The sequence below is a fragment of the Rhinopithecus roxellana genome, chromosome 18, assembly GCF_007565055.1.
Source record: "Rhinopithecus roxellana isolate Shanxi Qingling chromosome 18, ASM756505v1, whole genome shotgun sequence".
In the NCBI taxonomy this organism is placed as follows: domain Eukaryota; kingdom Metazoa; phylum Chordata; class Mammalia; order Primates; family Cercopithecidae; genus Rhinopithecus; species Rhinopithecus roxellana.
The window spans coordinates 60,369,176-60,392,337 of NC_044566.1; the positions used below are offsets into that span (position 1 = coordinate 60,369,176).

General features: G+C 40.2%; 1 protein-coding gene across 4 annotated transcripts in view; it reads right to left on the reverse strand.

Moving 5' to 3' along the window:
- FRY (FRY microtubule binding protein) overlaps positions 1-23,162 on the reverse strand; it is a 271,683-nt gene that overhangs the window by 115,367 nt on the left and 133,154 nt on the right. For all 4 annotated transcript variants that reach the window (XR_004054740.1, XR_004054741.1, XM_030922400.1 and 1 more), the window contains exons 18-26: positions 15,713-15,971; positions 12,500-12,682; positions 10,388-10,474; positions 7,251-7,510; positions 6,654-6,843; positions 5,883-6,007; positions 2,605-2,662; positions 968-1,059; positions 516-688 (exon numbers count right to left, since the gene is read on the reverse strand). Coding sequence is in view for 2 of the 4 variants with exons in the window: in XM_030922400.1 (XP_030778260.1) it covers positions 516-688; positions 968-1,059; positions 2,605-2,662; positions 5,883-6,007; positions 6,654-6,843; positions 7,251-7,510; positions 10,388-10,474; positions 12,500-12,682; positions 15,713-15,971 (1,427 nt within the window). In the remaining 2 variants the exon portion in view is untranslated. The remainder of the gene's footprint in view (positions 1-515; positions 689-967; positions 1,060-2,604; positions 2,663-5,882; positions 6,008-6,653; positions 6,844-7,250; positions 7,511-10,387; positions 10,475-12,499; positions 12,683-15,712; positions 15,972-23,162) is intronic.

Below are 23,162 nucleotides of genomic sequence, written 5' to 3' on the forward strand. Positions count from 1 at the left end.
GTTCTATTAGAACGAATATGTTTCATACCCATTTGCTCTGTGAAAGATAATTTTCTCCATAATGTAATATTTAATCAAATGTAAAATATATTAAGCTTTATATAATTACATTTAATGTGTTGGTAGGATAGAGTCAGAGAGAAGAAATATTGCTGAAATTACCTGTTCACAGATTAGTACAGAGACAATGTGAAAAAAAATGAAGCCTGTGTGAATGTTACCTCTGAATTACTTCCTTCCTATGGAAATCACATCAGTTCATTTTCAGATGGAAACCAAAACAAAGAATAGAAATGACACACACAAAGCCCGATTTAATACTTATCATTCCCTTTCCAACTCTGTGCTGAGTAATGACAATCTGTTCTCATATATATGTCCTAGTATCTCAAAGTAAATAATCCCATCCCAGACCTGCATAAAGGCCAGTAGGGTTAAAGAGGAAAGCATGGTAATAAAGAATACAAATGGGCTTCCAAGCATGAATGGTAATTTCTTGTAATGGATCACTGTACCTGGAACACACTGAATCAAGTTGGCAACCATTGCACTAAAATGTGCCCGGATATCTTTAAGAATTTCAACTTCTTTGTCATTTTCAGCTTCTAGGAGCATGCGGGTCAAGTCCACGTATTCTAAGAACAAAGCTCCCAGGGCTAAAGTATCCCGCTCTAAGGCTCCATTTGTGCTGGAATAAAGGAAAATTAAATTTTTAGATGATCAGTCTTTATGTCAAACTAATACAGGCTTCATGAAAACTAAGATTCACTGTCACAACTCATACACTAAAGTTGTTCCTAACCTATATGCAGTGTAAAGAAAATACGAAAAAAGAAAAAGCGAGCTTTTGGATTTTTCTAAGTTAAGGGTATTATATTTAAAAACAAAAGAAAAGAGAGAGACAGAAAGAAAGACGAAAAGATCAGTTTGGTGAGAAGAGAGCAACTCGGTAGAATTCTGACCCTACCTGTCACTTATTACACCAGCATCAGCCAGAAGTTCGAAAATTCGAAGTAGTTGTAGCCTTAACAAGTCTCGCCGTTCTCGGCGTTTCTTGTTCTGTGTAGAAAGAGGTAGTATCACTTACAGACACAGACAAAACAATATTAACTTTGCTTTAGAAAAAGGTATTAAGAAGAGGCATAATCTAGTCATTTTCAATTTTCTAAGCATAACAGTCAGCATATATTTTGCTTTCTTCCTAATCCTCAGAGGAAATGCTTGCTATCTATGGGCTGTAAGAGAAACACATCATAAGTGGGTCAGTAAATGTTAGGTGGAAATGTTGAGAAACAACAAGCCTCATTTCCCAGCTGCTCCCAGTGTCTGCTGAAAGGCATCTGAAACCAGTGAAAGGGGCAGGGGACATGAAGTAATCCCAGTTCTGGTCATGGAAGTAACACTGTTCTTATTCACACCGCTGAATTTCTGTTATTTCTTTATTTTTACATTTTATTTATTTATTTATTTTTGAGATAGGATCTCACCGTGTCACCCAGACTGGAGTGCAGTGGTGTGATCTTGGCTCACTGTAACCTTGAACTCCTGGGCTCAAGTGATCCTTCTGCCTCAGCCACTTGAGTAGCTAGGACTATAGGCGTGCACCACCACACCCGGCTACTCGAGTAGCTGGGACTACAGACATGCATCACCACACTCGGCTAATTTTAAACATTTTTGTAGACCTAGGTCTTGCAGCCTGGTCTCAAACTCTTAGCCTCAAGTCATCCTTCCACATTGGCCTGCCAAAGTGCTGGGATTACAGGCATGAGCTACTGCACCTGACCTAATTTCTGCTATTTCTTGTATCATTGCTACTATATGAGAAAGTTTCTTTTCTCTTTCTTTTTTTTTTTTTTTTTTTTTTTTGAGACAGAGTCTTGCTCTGTCACCCAGGCTGGAGTGCAGTGGCGTGATCTCGGCTCACTGCAACCTCCACCTCCCAGGTTCAAGCGATTCTCCTACCTCAGCCTCCTGAGTAGCTGGGACTACAGGTGCGCGCCACCAAGCCCAGCTAATTTTTGTATTTTTAGTAGAGACGGGGTTTCACCATGTTGGCCAGGATAGTCTCGATCTCTTGACCTGGTGATCCGCCCGCCTCGGCCTCCCAAAGTGCTGGGATTACAGGCGTGAGCCACCGTGCCCGGCCCTTTTCTAGTCTTTTTATTATTTTTATCCTGGTACAAAACTTTTCAGAATTCACTTCAGGAAAGGTGATGCTGGGGAAAATGCCTCATATGCCAGATGAGACAAATTACATTCTTGGCCGTTCAACTACTTGTAAAAAAAACAAGCAAACACACAAAAACCCAAAATTCAATTTTAATTCAAACCTCCTGCAAAAGAATGTAATAGTTGACATACATGAGTATTTTAAGTTGTTTTGCATTTATATGTTTAGGACATAAAATCTATAGAACCATTTTATACTAATTACTTAATGAAAACTGAAAAATAATAAAAACAACAAAAGTTAAAATATCAAGAGTCATTGTTAAAAGCTGTTAGGTGTTTGTATTCTTTAGGGGAAACCACTGGGTTTGATTTAAATTCAGATAATTGTCCAAAAAACCAAGGCTTAATTATTTAAATTCAAATTCTTACCTCTGGTCTTCTTTCCAGAGCTTCTTTCATTAATGGATGAAGTTCTTCTACCAGTTCTCTACGGACGAAAAAGGTCAGATTTGAAATTCATTGTTTTTGACACCAAACTTGTCACTAAATACTCTATATCCATTCAATCCCAAATCACTTGCTTTTTGCACTTTGCTTCTAACACTACAATCTCCCTGACCTCTCCATTTCCCAATCGTGTGCTAGGCTGGAAACAGGTATTGTCCATACTTTGTATTATTCGTCTTAATTCCAGTGCTATGCATATAATTTTGGCTCAGTAACTATTTATTGACTTGATTTTGATTTAATGTTCCAGAGATCTCTATGGCAAAAACAAACAAACAAACAAACCCTATGTGAACAATTAAACAAACAATATTTTCCAAGATTTTCTAAATTCAAGTACTTTACTACAAGCTATGGAGCTGAAGATAAATAAAATTGAGCCCCTGCACACAAGAAATTTTCAGTCTAATTAGTGGAAAAGAGATGCGTGCGATTACCCCAGCGCTGCATTTGGGATCTGTGCTCAGGAGACTGACCTCTAGTTGACTTTAAAACAAAGCCTTTTTTGGATTTCAGAGCTAAATTCCTTTATTTCCACTATATAATAAATAAAAAATTCTGTATGGCAAGTACTAAAATTGTGAGATTCTCATCAAAACCTTTTCTTTTATATAGTAAAAATATAAATATTGATCACAATATATGTCTTTGTCCTGATTATCTCCATTTCTCAACATTATACTTTCTAATCTAATTAGTTCTCTTCTTCAGGAAATAACTTCTGAATCGCTAGGTCAAAAAAACAGACAGAAAGATAAGATGTAGCTTGTTGTCAGACTAGTATGTAGGTATTTTGTCTACAGTACGCCCAGGTTTGAAAACCTTTTACTTTCTGGTAGGACATTTTGTTCTATTAAACATCACCAGCCAGGAAAATCCAAAGACGGGAGTAAACTCTATGCCATTCCATACTGAGACAGAAAGCCTGGGTTCTATTCCTGATTTCTCCAATGCAGACATTAGAATTTCTTCATCGAAGAAATGGGAATAACATCGATAGTCTCCTCCACTTTACAGCGGCCATTTAACAAATATTTACATTGTGAATATTTACATTTAATATGTCCTCTCAATAAATTTATGAGATGGATTCTATAATTATACTAACATTTAAAAAACTAGACAGATACACTTATTTATTTTTATTTACTATGCCAATTTTACAGTTGAGAAAACTGAAGCCCAGAGACATTAAGTTTTCTAGACTCATGAGGCTAGCTGGTTACATAATCTTACCTGTCTCTAGGAATATTTAGAGGTCCATATATGCAAAACAATCTTAGATTATTCGGGAAAGAATGTAGGGTAATTTCAGGGATTGTTATTGTTATCTCCTTGTATTTCTTTTCTTTTTCTTTTTTTTTTTTTTTGGTGACAGAGTCTCACTCTGCCGCCCAGGCTGGAGTGCACTGCAACCTCTGCCTCCCAGGTTCAAGCTATTCTCCTGCCTTAGCCTCCTGAGTAGCTGGGACTACAGGCGCACACCCATGCCTGGCTATTTTTGTACTTTTAGTAGAGATGGGGTTTCACCATGTTGCCCAGGCTGGTCTTGAACTCCTGACCTCAGGTGATCCACTCGCTTTAGCCTCCCAAAGTGCTGGGATTACAGGCATGAGCCACTGCGCCTGGCCATCTCCTTGTATTTCTGTATTATATTTTGTCTTAACTAATTAACCAATAACTAGTAAAACTCTGGTTAACTGGTACCTACACAGTCAGAACCCACAATTACTTCTTTTAAGAATGAAATCTGGGCCGGGCGCGGTGGTTCACGCCTGTAATCCCAGCACTTTGGAAGGCTGAGGTGGATGGATCACAAGGTCAGGAGTTCGAGACCATCCTGACCAATATAGTGAAACCCCGTCTCTACTAAAAATACAAAATATTAGCTGGGAGTGGTGTTGTGCACCACTGTAATCCCAGCTACTCAGGAGGCCGAGGCAGGAGAATTGCTTGAACCTGGGAGGCAGAGGTTGCAGTGAGCCGAGATCACGCCACTGCACTCTAGCTTGGGCAACAGAGTGAGACTCTGTCTCAAAAAAAAAAAAAATAAAAAAAATAAAAAAAATAAATTAAAAAAAAAATCTGACTCTAACCATAAATAACTTAGATCTTTTTCAATAGCCTCTAAAACATCTTATTAATCTTTATTTTTCAAGTAGAGTTTCTCACAAATGCTTGGCGGTTTCTTATTTCTATCTACATGGAAAATTTTGTTTGAGATTTTATTTGTCCATATAGGGTTTTGTTGCTTAGCTAAAGTCATCAGAGGCAACCCAAACTAACATTTTACAATGTCTCTTTCAAAGGCTTTGACAGTGCTTCAGATGGAATGTTTATTTGATTGCAAATGTGAATAAATAAGGAATCCAGAAAGCAGGTATATGGTTATATTAAGGCAAAGAAAGTGCCCTACAGAAAGATCAACCAAGTTGGGCGTGGTGGCTCAAACTTGTAATCCCGGCACTTTGGGAGTGGATCACTTGAGGTCAGAAGTTTGAGAACAGCCTGACCAACATGGTGAAACCCTGTCTCTACTCTAAATACGAACATTAGCTGGACGTGGTGGTGCAGGTCTGTAGTCCCAGCTATTCAGAAGACTGAGGCAGGAGAATCGCTTGAATCCAGAAGGCAGAGGTTGCAGTGAGCTGAGATGGTGCCACTGCACTCCAGCCTGGCAACAGAGCGAGACTCTGTCTCAAACAAACAAAAAAAGAAAGAAAGAAAGAAAGAAAGAAAGAAAGAAAGAAAGAAAGAAGAAAGAAAGAAAGAAAGAAAGATCAACCAACGGAACTGAACACATTAGAAAGGGTTTTATCAATGCTTAACCTTTGAGAGTCCGTTGGGTAAATGTCTGATGAGCAGACTGTTATTGTTTTGACGTGACAGCCTCTGAACAGTCTGGCTTACTGGGACTGATACTGAATTATCTTCATTTATAGTTGTCTAAAACAAAACTTGCCAGTGAAATAAAATTTGAGAGGTAAAATCAAAGTTACAATGACTAAAAGTGACAGGTGAGGCAGTTGCAAGGAATGCTTGTTACATGCACATCAACCAAGATGATGTAGTGGGAGTCACACAAAGCCTATAAACTCTCCAGGTACTCGCCAACACACAGACTCAAATTTGAGTTAATAAAGGAACGACAATAGCAGCAGCATGTATGAATTTAGAACAACTCATTAAGACTACTGTACCTGAAAACAAGGGAATTTGTTCTTCCAAATCCTAAAACTAAGGACTCTGTGATCTCAATGCTCTCTAGTCTCATCAAAGGCACCAACTGCTTTAACAGAACTCCCACCGATGGGGTGCCTATGGCCTGAAACAAGTTGAATACAAGTGAAAAAGAGGTAACATGGTAACGGATGGTTCCTTTAATCAAAGGATGGTTCCATTATAACAGTTTCAAAGTACTGAACCACATCCCAAGGCACTGCCATCATTTCAGGAAACACACACACACACACACATACACACACACACACAACCCCACAAATTTAATACAGCAAAATGAATGCAATTCTCACCTGGAACACAAATTCTAAAAAAAATTTTTATAATGGTTTTCTTCTTTTTAAAACCATTTAAGTCTACAAAGCTATCTTTAACAAGATAATTTATTTAATCAAGGCATGATTTAAAGGTGAATACTCGGTGAGGAGTGACAGAAATGTAGTGTGGTGTTGTAGGACACAAACCAAACCTCAGGGCACGAATAAATACAAGTCACTCTATGGTCTTAAGTAAGTTTCTCAACTTTTCTTTATCTTTGGTTCCCTACTTGTCAGGGAGGAGTAATAAATTATTCATATAAACACTCAATGGAATTTAGAAATGTGTAGGATGAAAATCTGATCCCATAATACTCCAGATGGCAGGCACAGTGCAATTTGCACTGTGAACTCTAGACAAACAAGCTAAAAAAAAACCTTACAGAATAATTCTTCTGAAGCATGTCATGTCACCTTGTTATCGTAGCTCACTGTACCATCAGGTGTGGTCGCCATTATTTCTGGAGTGGAAGCTCTTAAGTGTCCTGGGCTCATAATACTGGGTTTTGCAACTCCAAAACAAAGAATTAGGTAATTTCTCCACAAAGTGACATAGTTGTCTCCGCTGCCGGCAGTGCTGGTTTTCTTGGCATTAATTGGGCTACTAGAAATATGGAGTCAAAAACAAGAGTGAAACTAAGTTCTGGATTTTAAATATCACTTATTAAATAAAGATCATAGGAAGTACTCAAATAGAGTTGAACAACTGTCGATTGAGAATGTTATTCAAAGAGTATCTGCATTGGATGAGAAGTCAAACAGAAGAACTTTAAAGTATCTTTTACCATTAAAAGTCTGAAATTATAGACTTAGACAATCATACTGATTATTGAGGGAAAAAACCACTAGCTTTAGACAAATTTTTTTTAATGTTTTTACTCAATGTTAAGAATTCTCTAGTAGGAAGTTCAGAAATCGGGATGATAACATCCCAATCTCTTGTACAAAATGAAAATGTAAGAGGGCAGATGGAAAAACAACAGGGCAGAGGAAAACACAAGGATCCCTTACTTTGGATCCACCAGAGGCATCACCGACTGGAGTCGAGTGAAGGCATAAGGCCAGGCATAGCTGAGGGCTGTGGGGCAGTGCTTGGGTAAGTTCTCCTGCCGGAGGAAGCTGAAGAGGCAGAGGACCCACGGGTCTTTGACAGACTGTGCGAATATCCAGACATGGGAAGGGCTTTTCACATCATAATGGCTATTGACCAGGACTGCGTTCCATTCCACCAACCACTGCAGATCCACATTGTGGGTGAGTGGTAATGTTGCCTGTAGGTACAAGAGGTAGGTTGTGAGTTAAACCCGAACTGAAGTTATCCCTCCTCAACAGGGCTCAGCCTGAAGACTCATTCTTGCACAGTGCTTCTCCTGAGTGCACTGGGCTGGCTTTGAATCTGAAATACCAATCCTGCACCTACCACATTTGACCTCGGTGTGTGGTCATCAGTCTTCCTATGCTAGATGATAAGCAGCTTAAGCGCAAAATTTAAGAACTTGGATCATATTTTGACAGGTTTATCGTCACAGAGCACTGCGTATCAGTACACAGAAGCTGTTCACTAATTATTTGTTGAATGAACATATGGCAGTAAATTTAAACTGAACCATGGATTCACTATTTTAAAATTCTGAAAAGTTATTCATCTCTGAGACTCACAAATATGTTTCTTTCACTGTAATTAATACATTCTTAAAGCTATGATCTTCTCTCTTTCCTTACACTAAAATATCTTCCCTTTGATTTAGAGAGAGGGCTAAGCACAATCTCTTTTATGAAGGGCATTCTACTGACAGTTTTTGAGATAAGATACCTACATATTCTTATTTTATGTATGATGTATGTATGTATGTATGAAGACAGAGTCTTGCTCTGTCACACAGATTGGAGTGCAGTGGTGTGATCTTGGCTCACTGCCACTTCCGCCTCCCAGGTTCAAGCGATTCTTGTACCTCAGCCTCCCGAGTAGCTGGGATTACAGGCACACGCCACCATGCCTGGCTAATTTTTGTCTTATTGTTTAGGAGAGACAGGGTTTCACCATGTTGGCCAGGCTGGTCTCGAATTGCTGACCTCAAGTGATCTGCCTGCTTTGGCTTCCCAAAGTGCTGGCATTATAGGCGTGAACCATCACACCCGGCCAAGATACCTACATATTCTCACCCTATGATAGCAAGTCAAAATAAAAATCTCTTGAAAGGTAAACATCTATATTAATAAGTTCTTATATTCCATTTTGTTCTCTTTTAAGTCTAGACACCAAAGTTCAGGGGACATCAATTTTCAAAGAATCCAGCTATTGTGCCAAGAGAGGACACTGCTTTTATGTTTGTTAGGCATGTAAAATGATAAGTTTATCTGTTGGGTTTATGAGTTCCCATGGGTAAGAGTGTTTTAATAGTGGCCTCAATGGTCAATAGGCTGTAAGGGGCAGAGATGGAGCTGCAGAGCCTGAGAGATGAGATGGCAACATAGGCTCTGCCCAAAGCCTGTGACCTGGGAAAATTACTGAACATCCCAGAATCTCTGTTTATTGAATTTATGACTTGGGAATTATAATGCTGATCTCACCAAATCTTTCAGTGAATTACATGAAGTAACAGCTGTAAAAACACCTGGCACAAAGCAGGCATCGCTTTTCTCCCATTACTCTCTCCCCGTTTCTGTACATCTTCCTAAGTTCAGTATTGCTGAGCTAGTTACCCAGCTTAAGATTTTGATTTTGGTACACACAGAACAAAAGTACATGAACAAAATATAAAGTGTTATCTGTAGGCAAGTAGGATACATACATTAAACAAAGCTTAATATTCCGTTCCATGTCAAAACAATTTGAAATTCTAAAAGAGGTAGGACTATTTCACTATAACTGTTAAGGTCTGCAGTACCTGGCTTACAGTTTTAGTGTATTATTATTATGACCATAAGCAAGAACAGGGCCACTAAAAATAGGAATCTGGGTTCGGCCGGGCGCGGTGGCTCAAGCCTGTAATCCCAGCACTTTGGGAGGCCGAGACGGGCGGATCACGAGGTCAGGAGATCGAGACCATCCTGGCTAACACGGTGAAACCCCGTCTCTACTAAAAAATACAAAAAACTAGCCGGGCGAGGTGGCGGGCGCCTGTAGTCCCAGCTACTCGGGAGGCTGAGGCAGGAGAATGGCGTAAACCTGGGAGGCGGAGCTTGCAGTGAGCTGAGATCCGGCCACTGCACTCCAGCCTGGGCGACAGAGCGAGACTCCGTCTCAAAAAAAAAAAAAAAAAAAAAAAAAAAAAAAAAAAAAAAGGAATCTGGGTTCAATGAAGTTAGAAAAGGCCATGGAGAGCTCCGAAATGTCTTCAGGTTTTGTATACATTTATAATTATCTGACAAGTATCTGCACATCACGCATCAGCAACATCAGTAACATGGATTCTGCAAGGAGTCTCAGCTCTGCCCTGCCTCCCTTCAGCTATTTAGCCCAAATTAATGCAGATCCTGTTATTATACTTTTATTTTTAAAGTCAGATAACTAAAATCAGTTTAAATTTCCCTTCTACACTTGTTCAGGAAATTGAAAGTTGCCAATGTGCTTTTAAAAAGGAAGAATGTATTTGTGTAGCAGATAAACCTCTCCTAGGTTCAGAGTCCAAACCTGGGAAGGAGAGTTCGAGAGCCCAGACTTGACCCTGGGCTCTAAAACTCTCCTTTTGAGTGACTGTGGACTCCTCCCTTAACATTTTTGAGTTTCAGTAACTGTGAGAACCAAATCAAATAATAAATGTGAAAGCACTTTGTAAACTATAAAGTACCACATAAATAGAAGTTACATATTAAGTACAATATTAATTGTTAAGTCTAATATTAAGTGATAAGTACAATGAAAAAGGCAAAGTAATTTTCCCTAAGAATCCTGAGCAATTCTTCTTAAAATTGTAGTTTACAAGTATTATCTATATTCCTAAGACCCAGATTTTGTGTGAAATTTATCTGAATGTCTCTTAAACTAACATCTGAAAAACTAGTCTTATCTTCGTAAGTACCTTTGGGTCAGTTTACTAATCTGCCATAAACACCCAAATTATTCCACATAATTTTTCATTGACTCTCTACTTTAGATAGGTCCAGAGCTTTTAAGAGCCATTAATTGGAATCAAATGTGTACTTACTGAATCCGAAACTGCTACGTGAATAAAACTTTCTAGAATGGAAGAACTTAGCTGATCCATGACATCAATCATCGGCCTGTCGTCATCCTGTACAAAGAGGAGGCGATTACTCTCTATGGGAAAATTAATCCTCCCCACCCACCCCACCACCTTCGTCTGATGCACGAAGCAGGACAGCTTGCGAGACAGCGATAAGGATTTTCTCACAGAAAAGTGAGTGCCTATAGGGTGGAAGGCAGTGAGTAAAACTCCTGTGGTTCTGAGCTTCATCTTTCAAGTTTAATGGAAGATAATTAGAATTCCAATTTCACTTTGTACTGAAAAGACATATACCTGAATTTCAGACTCATACATGTACATGAGAATCTACCAGCACCATACGTTATTCACTACGGTGTTCATGTTATTAATTTCGAGAAGTAGAAATCCTGCAAGAACATGCTTTGTTAGACCACCAACTAAAATGCTACTTATTTTAAGTCATTGGTCTGTTAAAATAACTGATAAACTGTTTACTGTGACTGAATTTTAGTCCCAAAGAAACCAGACTGACAACACACTCTTTGTAGTATCTACATAGTATATAACAATTTGATATAATATGCAAATTGGAAAGGGCATGAGAGAGTAAGTGAAAATGCTACATGAATAATATCATAAATATATTTATATATCATAAATAAATTTATATATTTATAAATTATATAATTTTATATATCATAAATAAATTCATCCATTCATTTATATATTATGAACATAATCTATGTAATGAATATATAAATGAATATTCATTTATTTATATATTATATATTCATTTACCACCCTTTATTATGGAGAAATCTGAAAATATAAAATTATTTACTCAAAAACCTTATAGAAAAGCCTTAGAATGTCTCTATTTGTGTGTGAATGACAATGATTTAAAAAACATTATGGCAGGTCAAAGAAAACAACATATGAGGAACATCCTTGATGCAGTCTACTGGATTAACACTTAAGAAGTGGGGCATTAGAGCCATGTGTATATATCTGTTGTTGAATTTTGGCTCTGTTACACTCCAGCTGTTGATTTTGGGGAAGGCATTTAACCTCTCTAAGCCTCAGTCTCAGTATCTGTACAATGGGATAATAACCAAATCAATCCTTAGGTTATTATGAGGGTTAAATGAGATATTATGTATAAAGCACTTAGCACAGTACCTGACACATACATGGTAATTATTATTATCATTACTTTCATAATTACAAACTTGATGAAGGTTTGCTAAAATACAGCATGTCTTAGAGATTCATTTACCAGATGCCAGAGATGTGGCCCTGAAATATATCAGAAAGCTATCTAAAGAAATGTGAACAGAAAAGACTGTGAAGTTGAAAATATTTTATAAAGACAGTGACTATGTCAAGTATTATAAAACCAAATTAGTTATTTTTAAAAGAAGAAAATAGAAAGTGATCATTTTCTAAAGAAGTGTATGACATGAAAAGCTGGTCCTTCTTTCATCAAATTATGCACTTGGTTTGGCACCCACGCTACTTGCAAGAGAGCAAGAAGTGTTTTCTGTGAACCAGGTGTACAGCATTTGGCCAAATGTGGGGTGTTAGCGGGCATTGATCACGCTTAATAATTGGCTTCCTTCTCCCATTTCAAGACGACATGTTTTTTGTGAGGCCATTTTCTACCATCATCAAGATTAAACATCTTTCAATTTGTCAAACTGGCACCTTGATCATTTCAAATGAGATATATTATTTTTTCAACTTTATTCTCGAATATAAAGTAATAATATCTTCTTAATTAGATGTGTGCTGAACACTATGGAGGAAATGATCCATAGCCTAAATTAATCTTAAAATTCTTCACTTCTTAGCAAAGTAATGTTCCTGGAGAACTGGGATTGGTCTTTTCTATTGCTTTTAGAAAATATGACTTACATCTAGTAGATCAAGAATGCTATTACAATCGTTTAAAACCTAACAATGAATGAAAAATGTGACACCACATGTAACATAAAAGTACACGAAATAGTAATGCATCATTTGTACTTTTTAATCTAAATTTCAGAACAGTTGAAAGTAAGAAATAGAAAAATTCAGAGGACAAATCCATACCTCAGGCTGTCCCAGGGCAACAAATAACGCTCGAATTTCCTTGAGTATTAAAACGGACAGTTTGCGTGTGGCCACCTGGAAACTGCAGAGTAAAACCAGAGCAAAACCTTCTACAGCGTGGAGTACACTGCAGTGGGGACCTCGTTCCGACTGAATTCTGTGACTGGAGCCATTTGCAATGAGCTGTTATGCAATAAGAACAACATTCTGTATTCAGCAAAATAACAATGGAAGAAGAATAAACTCACGTTTTATATATCTTTTGCACATTTGACCTTGTAAATGTTAAAATAAATAACAATGGTTTAGAACCAGACATGTCTATGAATGTATTATTATTATTCATGAAATATCCTAGATCCCCTTCTGTCTTTCAGATCAATTGTTAGTGGAATACAATCAACCATCTGTTACTTCTGATGAAAAATAACTCTTCAAAGGCTATTAATGTTAATAAAAACACAACTCCTTTCATCTTTACCACTTGGTATTACACTGTATATACAATCAAAGTGGCCAAAGTTGTTATTTAAATTCTCCACAGACTTTTGGATACTATTAAATCGAATTTTCAAACATTTACTTTCTATTTCTCCTTGCCTACTTGTTTGTATGTTAGATTCTACTCTAGGTTTTGCACAGGTGTGTGATGGATTCTGAAAGTTCCCAATCCCCAACCAAGTGAATCTAAAGTAAAAGCAAGCCAGTCAACAGGGAAGTTTCCACCTTCATTATTGTTTTTCCATTACAAGCACATATAATCCTTGGTTTCCTACCTATCATGTGTTGGCGTGTCTACAACACAGGGAAGGGAGAAGGAGGTGAATGTCATCTCTGGGGTTAGCCTCTCAGAAATCCCAGCTGTTCCCCAGATGCTACTATACTGCTGTGAGCCTCCACAGTCTTTAGACTCTCAGTTCCACTCTTCTCCAGCCAGACCCCTTTCTCCATCTGCTCATTGCCAATGCCAAGTTCCCACCGCCCTGGTTCTCCTCTGACAACACTCCTCCTCAATGCGCTCTGCAAAATGTTATCACTACCTTAACCATTTAGGACTGAGACATGAAAGGATAAACAACAAGACTGCGCTGTCTTCTCCGTGGATATTGAACAAAGCAACCCAGATGTTGCTGGCTAAAAACAACTAGTGGACAGTTGACTTTTATATACCTATATCCACTGCCATATCCATATCAATATGTATATCCATATGTACATCCACACCTACATCTACATCCACATCAATATCCACATCTACATCCACATCAATATCCACATCTATATCCACAACCCTATCCACATCCCTATCACATCCACATTTACATCCATATCCATATCTATATCCACACCCACACCCACATCCACATCCATGTCCACATCAATATCCACATCCACATCTATATCCACTTCTACATCCACATCCACATTCCTATCCACATCCACATCACATCCATTTACATCCATATCCTATCTACATCCACACCCACACCCACACCCACATCCATATCCACATCCCTATCCACAACCACATCCCCATCCACATCCCTATCACATCCACATTTACATCCATATCCATATCTACATCCACACCCACACCCACATCCACATCCATGTCCACATCAATATCCACATCCACATCTATATCCACTTCTACATCCACATCCACATTCCTATCCACATCCATATCACATCCATTTACATCCACATCCACATCCTATCTACATCCACACCCACACCCACACCCACATCCATATCCACATCCCTATCCACATCCACATCCCTATCACATCCACATTTACATCCATATCCATATCTACATCCACACCCACACCCACATCCACATCCACATCAATATCCACATCCACATCTATATCCACTTCTACATCCACATCCACATTCCTATCCACATCCATATCACATCCATTTACATCCACATCCACATCCTATCTACATCCACACCCACACCCACACCCACATCCATATCCACATCCCTATCCACATCCACATCCCTATCACATCCACATTTACATCCATATCCATATCTACATCCACACCCACACCTACATCCACATCCATGTCCACATCAATATCCACATCCACATCTATATCCACAGCTACATCCACACCCACACCCACACACACACCCACATCCACCTCCACACCTACATCCACATCCATGTCCACATCCACACCTACACCCATATCCACAACCACATCCACCTCCACACCTACATCCACATCCATGTCCACATCCACACCCACATCCACATCCACATCCCTATCCACATCCATATCATATCCATTTACATCCACATCCACACCCACACCTACATCCACATCCACATCTACATCTGCATCTACATCCACACCTACATCCACATCCACACCCACATCCACACCTACATCCACATCCATGTCCACATCCACATCCCTATCCACATCCATATCACATCCATATGTATATCCACATCCACATCCTATCTACATCTACACCCACACCCACACCTACATCCACATCTACATCCACACCCACATCCACACCTACATCCACACCCACATCCACATCCACACCCACACTCCCACCCACATCCAGCTCCAAGTCCCTGGACTGTAGTCATTTGCTCTTACAAATAGATATGCAATCATACTTCTCTGCAAAAAACAATTTCTATTCCCTAAATGACCTTGTGAATGTTAACAGGTCTAACCTGATGTGGAATATCATGCTCTGAGTTTCTTGGTCACAATTTATGCCCGTGGAAGAACTAAGGCCCACCACCAGACAGGAAGTTCTTAGGTGGCTGGAAGTAAGAATTCTAAAGGTTCTAGACTGCCTCTCATTCACATATATAGTGCCTAAAAGAATATAAATTCAGCCGGGCATGGTGGCTCACACTTGTAATCCCACCACTCTGGGAGGCCGAGGCGGGAGGATCACTTGAGGCTGGGAGTTCAAGACCAGCCTGGCCAAGATGGCAAAACCCCAATCTCTGCTAAAAATACAAAAATTAGCTGGGTGTGATGGCATGCACCTGTAATCCCAGCTACTCGGGAGGCTGAGGCATGAGAATCACTTGAACCGGGAGGCAGACGTTGCAGTGAGCCGAGATCATGCCACTGCACTCCAGCCTGGGCAACAGAGTAAGACTGTCCCACCCCACAACACCAACAACTAAAAAGAATATAAATTCATGGGTAAAGTGTGAAAATCACCTCCGAATTTCTGATTTTGTTGGCTTGTTCATAGACTTTTCCTTGTGTCTGTATGACTAGTTTCCACTGGGTGAGCAGCTGCAGCAGCAACTTCAGGGACGAATCAAGGAGTGTGTGATGCATATCATTTACTTCTCGGAGCAGGAAGTTGGTAAAGCCAAATAGTACATCTTCTCTCCAATCTGAGAAGTCAACAAGTAAACCCTGAAGAGAATTTTGTGCAATATGTCGCAATTCATCATCCATATGAATAGAGAGCCTGTGAAATGAATAAAAGACAATAACATCATTTACTTTATTAACTGGGCTTCTAGAGCTAAGAAGGAACATCTATTAATATATATCTCTTCTACTTGAGTCTGAAAATGGGTCTCCCTTATTTTTTGCTTAGTAAATGACTTACATAAATACTTTTTAAAAACTTCTAATTTGGCCAGGCATGGTGGCTCACACCTGTAATCCCAGCACTTTGGGAGGCTGAGGTGGGACAATTGCCTGAATTCAGGAGTTCGAGGTCATCTTGGCCAACATGGTGAAACCCCGTCTCTACTAAAAATACAAAAATTAGCTGGGCATGGTGGCACATGCCTGTAGTCCCAGGTACTGGGGAGGCTAGGCAGGAGAATTGCTTGAACCTGGGAGGCAGAGTCTGTGGTGAGCCAAGATCGTGCCACTGCACTCCAGCCTGGGCAACAGAGTGAAACTCCATCTCAAAAAAACAAAACAAAACAAAACAAACTTCTAATTTTAGAATTACTGAAGCATTGCAAAGATAATACAGGGTTTTCTGATATAGTGTTCTTCTGGCCTCCCGTAATGTTAACATCTTATATAACCATGGTACATTTAGCAAAATTAAGAACTTAATACTGGGAAGAAGCTATTAACTTTACTCAGATTTCACCAGTTTTCCAATGATGTCATTTTTCTGTTTCAGAATGCAATCCAAGACATCACACTGCATTTAGCTGTACTGTATATGAACACTTTTTAATACATCACTGGCTACAGAATAAATGAGTATCGAATCCTATTTTTAAGGATGAGGAACCTGAGTACTGGAGAAGCTAAAGGACTCATCCAGAAGCTCAGTATAAATGAGCAATCGGTGTAAGGCCAGTGGTCCTAAACCGGTTTTGCTCCTTGGGATATTTGGCAATGTCTGGAGACATTTCTGGCTGCACACCTTGGGATGTGGTACAGGCATCTCTCCAGTGGGTAGAAACTAGGGATATTGCTAAACACCCTATAATGCACAGGACAGTTCCCTGTGACAAACAATTTTCTGGCCCAAAATGTCGATAGTGCCAAGGTTGAGAAATTTTGAGTGAGTTAACAGAATTCTAGTGTATCTGTGGTTTAATCTAGAACAACACAATAATATTAAATCTTGACATTGGTAGGATGGATTATTGCTTATCTATTGCTTTACATATTCTTTCATTTATTTAATAAGCAAAGGCTTTTAAGAGACACCTTCGTAAGATTCAGTCATTATATGCCCTGTGTACAGCACTTAGGATATTGAGTTTGGTGTGGCTGTGTCTATTGGGTGAGGTGCCTGCAAGAGCGAGGTGTGAGAGAGTGCTGGAGAGGAAGCAGATGCAGCTCACTGAAGGGTCTTTGGGCCACCTAGGGAGACAACACAGCAGGGAAGGGGTTCAGAGTGTGTGCTCTGGAATCAGAATGCCTGGATCAGTGTCTTGCCTCTGTCGCTTATTAGCTACGTGACTTCAGGCTAGTCACTTAATCTCTAAGCCTCAGATTGGTGAAATGGGGATATAACTGTAACTGCATTCCATAAACCTGTTGTGAGGGTCACTGAATTATCCATGTGCAATGTTTAGCACCACACAGATCAGAGAGTAGGCACTCGGTAATGTTAGCTATTATTAGAAGAAAATGAATTGTATCCTGAAAGTTATAGGGAAATAAACATGACTAGATTCACTCTTGAGAAAAGAGAGTCACGCAGGAAAGGGAGAATGCCTTGAAGAAGAAACAAGGCACAGGCCACCTAAGAGGTCACTGCAGTGACTTAAGCAACAAGTGGTGACAGCCTGACAAAAGCAGAGAAGTGTAGTAGGGCAAGGGCAGATGGAGGTCAAAGACATTTAAAAGATAGCGTTTCCAGGACTCAGTAGCCTGCAGGTGTTCAGTGTCAGACAAGAACGTGGCTGAGTCGATGGAGGCTCCGTACCCAGGGCAGATATTATCCCCAACAAATAGAAGACAACGTTGTGGCCCAGAGTGGTTAATGAATTTGCTCAAAATTAACAAAGGGAAGAGCTAGGAATTCAATCTAGGACTTCTAATCTTTAATCCAAAATACTTCCCACAAAACAAGCCTGGCACAAGTCACCCCAGTTATCACTCTCAAATAGATAGTATTTCAAAAGCTTGATAAGATAAGCAAACTCTTGTCTTATTTTCTAAAACTTAAAGTACACCAGTTAGTCCAGTCTGACAATATAAACTAGGTAAAGAGTTCTTTAGTTCACGGATTTACACTGAGTCAGGGAATACATTTTCTGTCTCCAAAGCATGCAAAGTTCTAAACAGACCCTGAGAAGGAAGAGCTAAGCTAATTTTTCAGGGACGTCTCACACAATTAAATCTACAGTTCTTAAGTAGTTGCTGAAAAAAGAATGAGAAGCCTTTAACCTGGGCTTCCAATCTAGAATTGTCTGAAACAGGAGTTTTCAAACTTTCTTTATATTTCATTCAGCAGCAGATCTATCTTTTTTTCCAACAGAAGTTTATGTAGAGCTCTGTGGTGGTGAATTTTATGTGTCAACTTGGCTGGACCTCGGTGCCCAGATATTTGGCTGACATTATTCTGTATGTTTTTGGATGAGATTAACATTTGAATCAGTGGACTCTGAGGAAAGCAGTTTCCCCACCTCATGTGGCTGGGCCTCATTTGACCAGCTGCAGGCCTGACTAGAACAAAAGATTGGACTCCCCTGAGCAAAGGAGAATTCTACCACCTTTAGACTTCATCTGCAACATTGGTTCTTCCTGGTTCTACAGCAGACTGCGTTTGGATTCAAACTGGAAACTTGGCTCTTCTGAATCTCCAGCCTGCCGGCCTTCAGACGAGAATGGCAGCACTGGCTCTCCTGCATCTCCAGCTTGCTGGCCCCCCATGAAGATTTTGGACCTGCCAGTCTCCATAACTACATGAGCCAATTCCTTACAATAAATCTCTTTCTCTCTATATACATCTTATTGTTCCTGTTTCTCTCTGGAGAATTCTAATACAAACTTCAATATATAGATACATAAAACCTGAGTCACTCTGGTTAAAGCTGGGGGTAAACGGCTGGAAGCCCACCCATTTGGGGACAATACACTCCTTCACTGGCCAAGCAGCTGAGTCATCTCTGCAGTCCATAGTTTGAAAACACTAGTTTATGAAAAGCACTTGAAGTCATTTCCCCATCTTATGTTTATTATTCTAATTTACTATATTTAGACCTGTCTATGGTCCTGAAGGTCTTAGAAAATAAGCTTCCGGCCGGGCGCGGTGGCTCAAGCCTGTAATCCCAGCACTTTGGGAGGCCGAGACGGGCGGATCACGAGGTCAGGAGATCAAGACCATCCTGGCTAATATGGTGAAACCCCGTCTCTACTAAAAAACACAAAAAACTAGCCGGGTGAGGTGGGGGGCGCCTGTAGTCCCAGCTACTCGGGAGGCTGAGGCAGGAGAATGACGTAAACCCGGGAGGCGGAGCTTGCAGTGAGCTGAGATCCGGCCACAGCGCTCCAGCCTGGGCGACAGAGCCAGACTCCGTCTCAAAAAAAAAAAAAAGAAAATAAGCTTCCATAGATAACAAGCCACCATTTTTAGGACAGGTAATAGTTTAGTAACCAGGAATTGCAGACACTACATAAATGTTAACTGATAGTAATGACAGTGGTCACAATTTTGTGTCTCCCACAAAATTCATATGTTGAAGTCCTAACTCCTAGTACCTTAGAATGTGACCTTATTTGGAAATGAGGTCATTGCAGACATAATTAGCTAAGTGAAGAAGAGGTTGTGGGCCCCTAACCCAATATGACTGCTGTCCTTATAAGAAGCGCACTTTTATAGACAGACAAACACAAGTGGATAATGCCATATGAAGATAAAGGCAGACATCAGGGTGATGCTTCTCAAAGCAAGGGATGCCAAAGAGTGCCAGCAAACTACCAGAAGCCAGGTGAGAGGCTTGGAGCAGATTCCCTCTCATAGTCTTGAGCAGGACACAACCCTGCTGACACCTTGATCTTGGACCTCTAGCCTCCAGAACTGTGAGAGAATAAATTTGTGGTGTTTAGGCCACTCATTTTTTGACACTTTGTTATGGCAGCCCTAGCAAACCAATATAATCATGAAACCAGGCAAGAACCAAGGACGAAAGCCATGTCATGGTCTATTTTCATGAAGCCTTTAAGTAAGGGCCAACACTTTCAGCTTTCCAAATGAGATTGATTCTACTCTTCATCTAACTTTGCTCTCACGCACAATCTGCAATCTAGAATCTGTTTTAACTTCAAACCCACAATGCAGGATCATTTTCAGGACTCTTGGAGCCCCAAGGCAGTGTAGTCCTTGCTATTCCTGGTGGTCATGTCTCTTAAAATGACAGCATTTACCTACTCTACCAGTGAAAGGCTCAAAAATATTCCTGGAGGATGAAGACCAGGGAGGGGAAAGGGCTTCTGGGATAGAAGGCTCAGCTGGTTATAAAAGTGGAATGTTTGTAGAAGAAAAAGGCCCAGACTGCCACAGAACTGAGACTGAGAGGAAATCACCTATCAAGACGAGTCTGTGGGTAGCAGGTGAGGGGTAAGGGGAAGAAGCTGGGAAAAGGACAAGGCTCCCTCCCTGTGTCTGTCCCTTGAAGCGTATAAGCAGAGAGCTGCCTGTGAGATACAGTTGCCATCTCTTCCACTCAGTTCTTCCTCATTTTTACTTTTATTAGATTTTGACCAGATAATCAAGATCTTGTGAAACACATGGGATTTTACATTATAAAGCAGGAAAAACACCCAAAAAAACAAAAACAACAACAGCTATCTAAAAGGGAAAAGAAGGCTTGGAGTTAAATGAGAAAGATGTCCAGACATTCTGACTACCCAGGAAAGCAGCGTGGAGCTGGCCTGCGGATTTACAAATCCTATTAGATCTCCTTCTCTAGCAAGGATGAGGGTGAGAGACAGCGGTTCCCCCAACTGGGCCATCTTGATAGAGAAACTAGACCAGGAAAGAAAGAACATGTCTCAAATGCAAACTAAACAGGTACAGTTATAATTTTAAAAACTGTCCTTTGAGAGAGTTTGGTGGCAGCAATTAAGAGAGAACAGAGAGACTTTAAAAGAAAGCAACTTGTGAAGATATCTGGCTAGCTTGGGGAACTCAGGCTAAATTTCTGAGAAGCTGATTTGGTTCTCAGAAGCCTACAATAAAAGAAACCAGTGTTGCCAATACCAATTGCAGCTGCCCCTCCCAGGCAGCTGGGATCAGGAGCACCAAGCAGGCCTGGTGTGATTCTCACTGCTCATGTCAGAAAGCGAATGCACAGCTGTATTCTGCACAGGCCACCTGTGCCACTGCCAGTGGTCCTGGGCCCTGTCTGCGGTGATGGAGAACAAGTGAGTGGTGTGATCACAAGGGCACGTGCTGCTCAGACAAGGGTGCTACTGAACAAGTCAGGACATGTCATAAAATGGGGAAAAAATAGAACAAAGCTGCCTTCTTGGTTTGTCACATCAGAAATATGACTTTTAACAGAAAACACTTGCATAAGGTGAGCTTCGGATTCTGATGGAATCACCTCAGTAGCTTTTAATGTTTTTTACAGAGATGCAAGAAAGAAAAGGGGTGATTTCAAATTCACAAACCATATCCAGAAGAAAAGACAAATTAGGAGAAACATCCTCCTTTGAACTAGGCAAGATAAGCAAAAGCTTATTAGGAAGAAGTGCCCCACAATGTCACCAAGGGCAGTGGAGGAAGAAACACTGAAAGTGAAGCCCAGCGGACAAGGATTTCCAAAAGAAGGAACTTGAGAGAGGTGGACTATTCACCATCAGGGTAGTTCACCAGAAGGGGTGGAAATTTCTTATTGGAGGCTATTAAAGAATGAACCCCCATCTATTTACAGTGGTTCGAACTACATCTCAACTAAAATGCAGAAATATGACTAAGGGAATTATTGAGGCAATACATACAATTGAAACGAGTTCTCTTTCAGCTACTCCAAACAACTAACCACTTTCCACAACACAGGCATATGTGGAAAAGGGAAAGCAGAATAAATGTTTAATAATTTTTAGATACCCCAGAAGACTGTGGAATCTGTGTATGCATTATCTCAGAAGTTTCTACAAATAATAAGGAAACACCACACAAAACGTGTTTATGATTTTGCATAAAACCAATGACATTTGGAAAATTCTATAAATTTGGGAAATCAGATTTACCCTTCTGAAATTCAATGTCCTTATCTAAAAATAAGAATGAACATGTGCCCAGCTTATCTAACATAATGTATATGAAAGGCATTGTATAGCACGGTGTATGTTCTTTGAATGTGAAGATATCTGAAAATGATAAACTAACATTTGCTGAGAGCTTTGAAAGAGGAGGGTGAATACTGAACAGCAAGTCCTTGGTGCATGCAAGGTACTGCAGGAAGTGACAAGGACAGGAGCCTGTGGACTGCTAGCGAAAGCTCCCTCTTGTGGTCAAATGACAGAGCAGGAAACATCTAGGAGAGGAGAGCGAGAGAAAAAGATGGCGGCTGCCAAGGGGAGACAGCTCCCCTCTCTGTCTGGAGAATCTTCAGGGATCACGACAGCTGCGCAGGTCAGGCTCTGCAGAGGATGGGAAGGAAGCACCCCCATGGGTCTTACCACGATGTCAGGAGGGCCTGTGAAGCTTCCATGGAGCCCCATGGAAAGGTTCTCACACTTGGCTATTATGAGCTGGCTGAGCAATACATGTAAAGTAAGAAATCTAGTAGCTTGAAGAAGGCAGTTTTCCAGCTTCGTTGTATACACTGTTGTCATGTGCAACATACTAATGCATGTCTGAGGTGTGAGTGTCTGTGACATTCAGCCATTACTCAAAGGGCAGCAAGGGCCTGAGGGCAGTTGTGTGGGACATACAGTTGAAACTCCTTACAGGGAACTGAGCTGGGAGGGACGGACAACCTGCATGAACACTGCCCTTATTTTACCAATTATGAAAAAAATAAAACAAGTTTTTAAGTAAAAAAAAGTACCACGGATGTGACTGTGAAGTGTCAGAAATAACAGGTCTTACCCCTCTCTGACTAGACTGTATATTATCTCAGGTCAATTGAACTGAAGGCAACTGGACTGTGAGGGTATAAAGTGACTGAAGACTTGTGTGGCACTCGAAACCCACATTTATTGCTATTGAATTACTTCACTT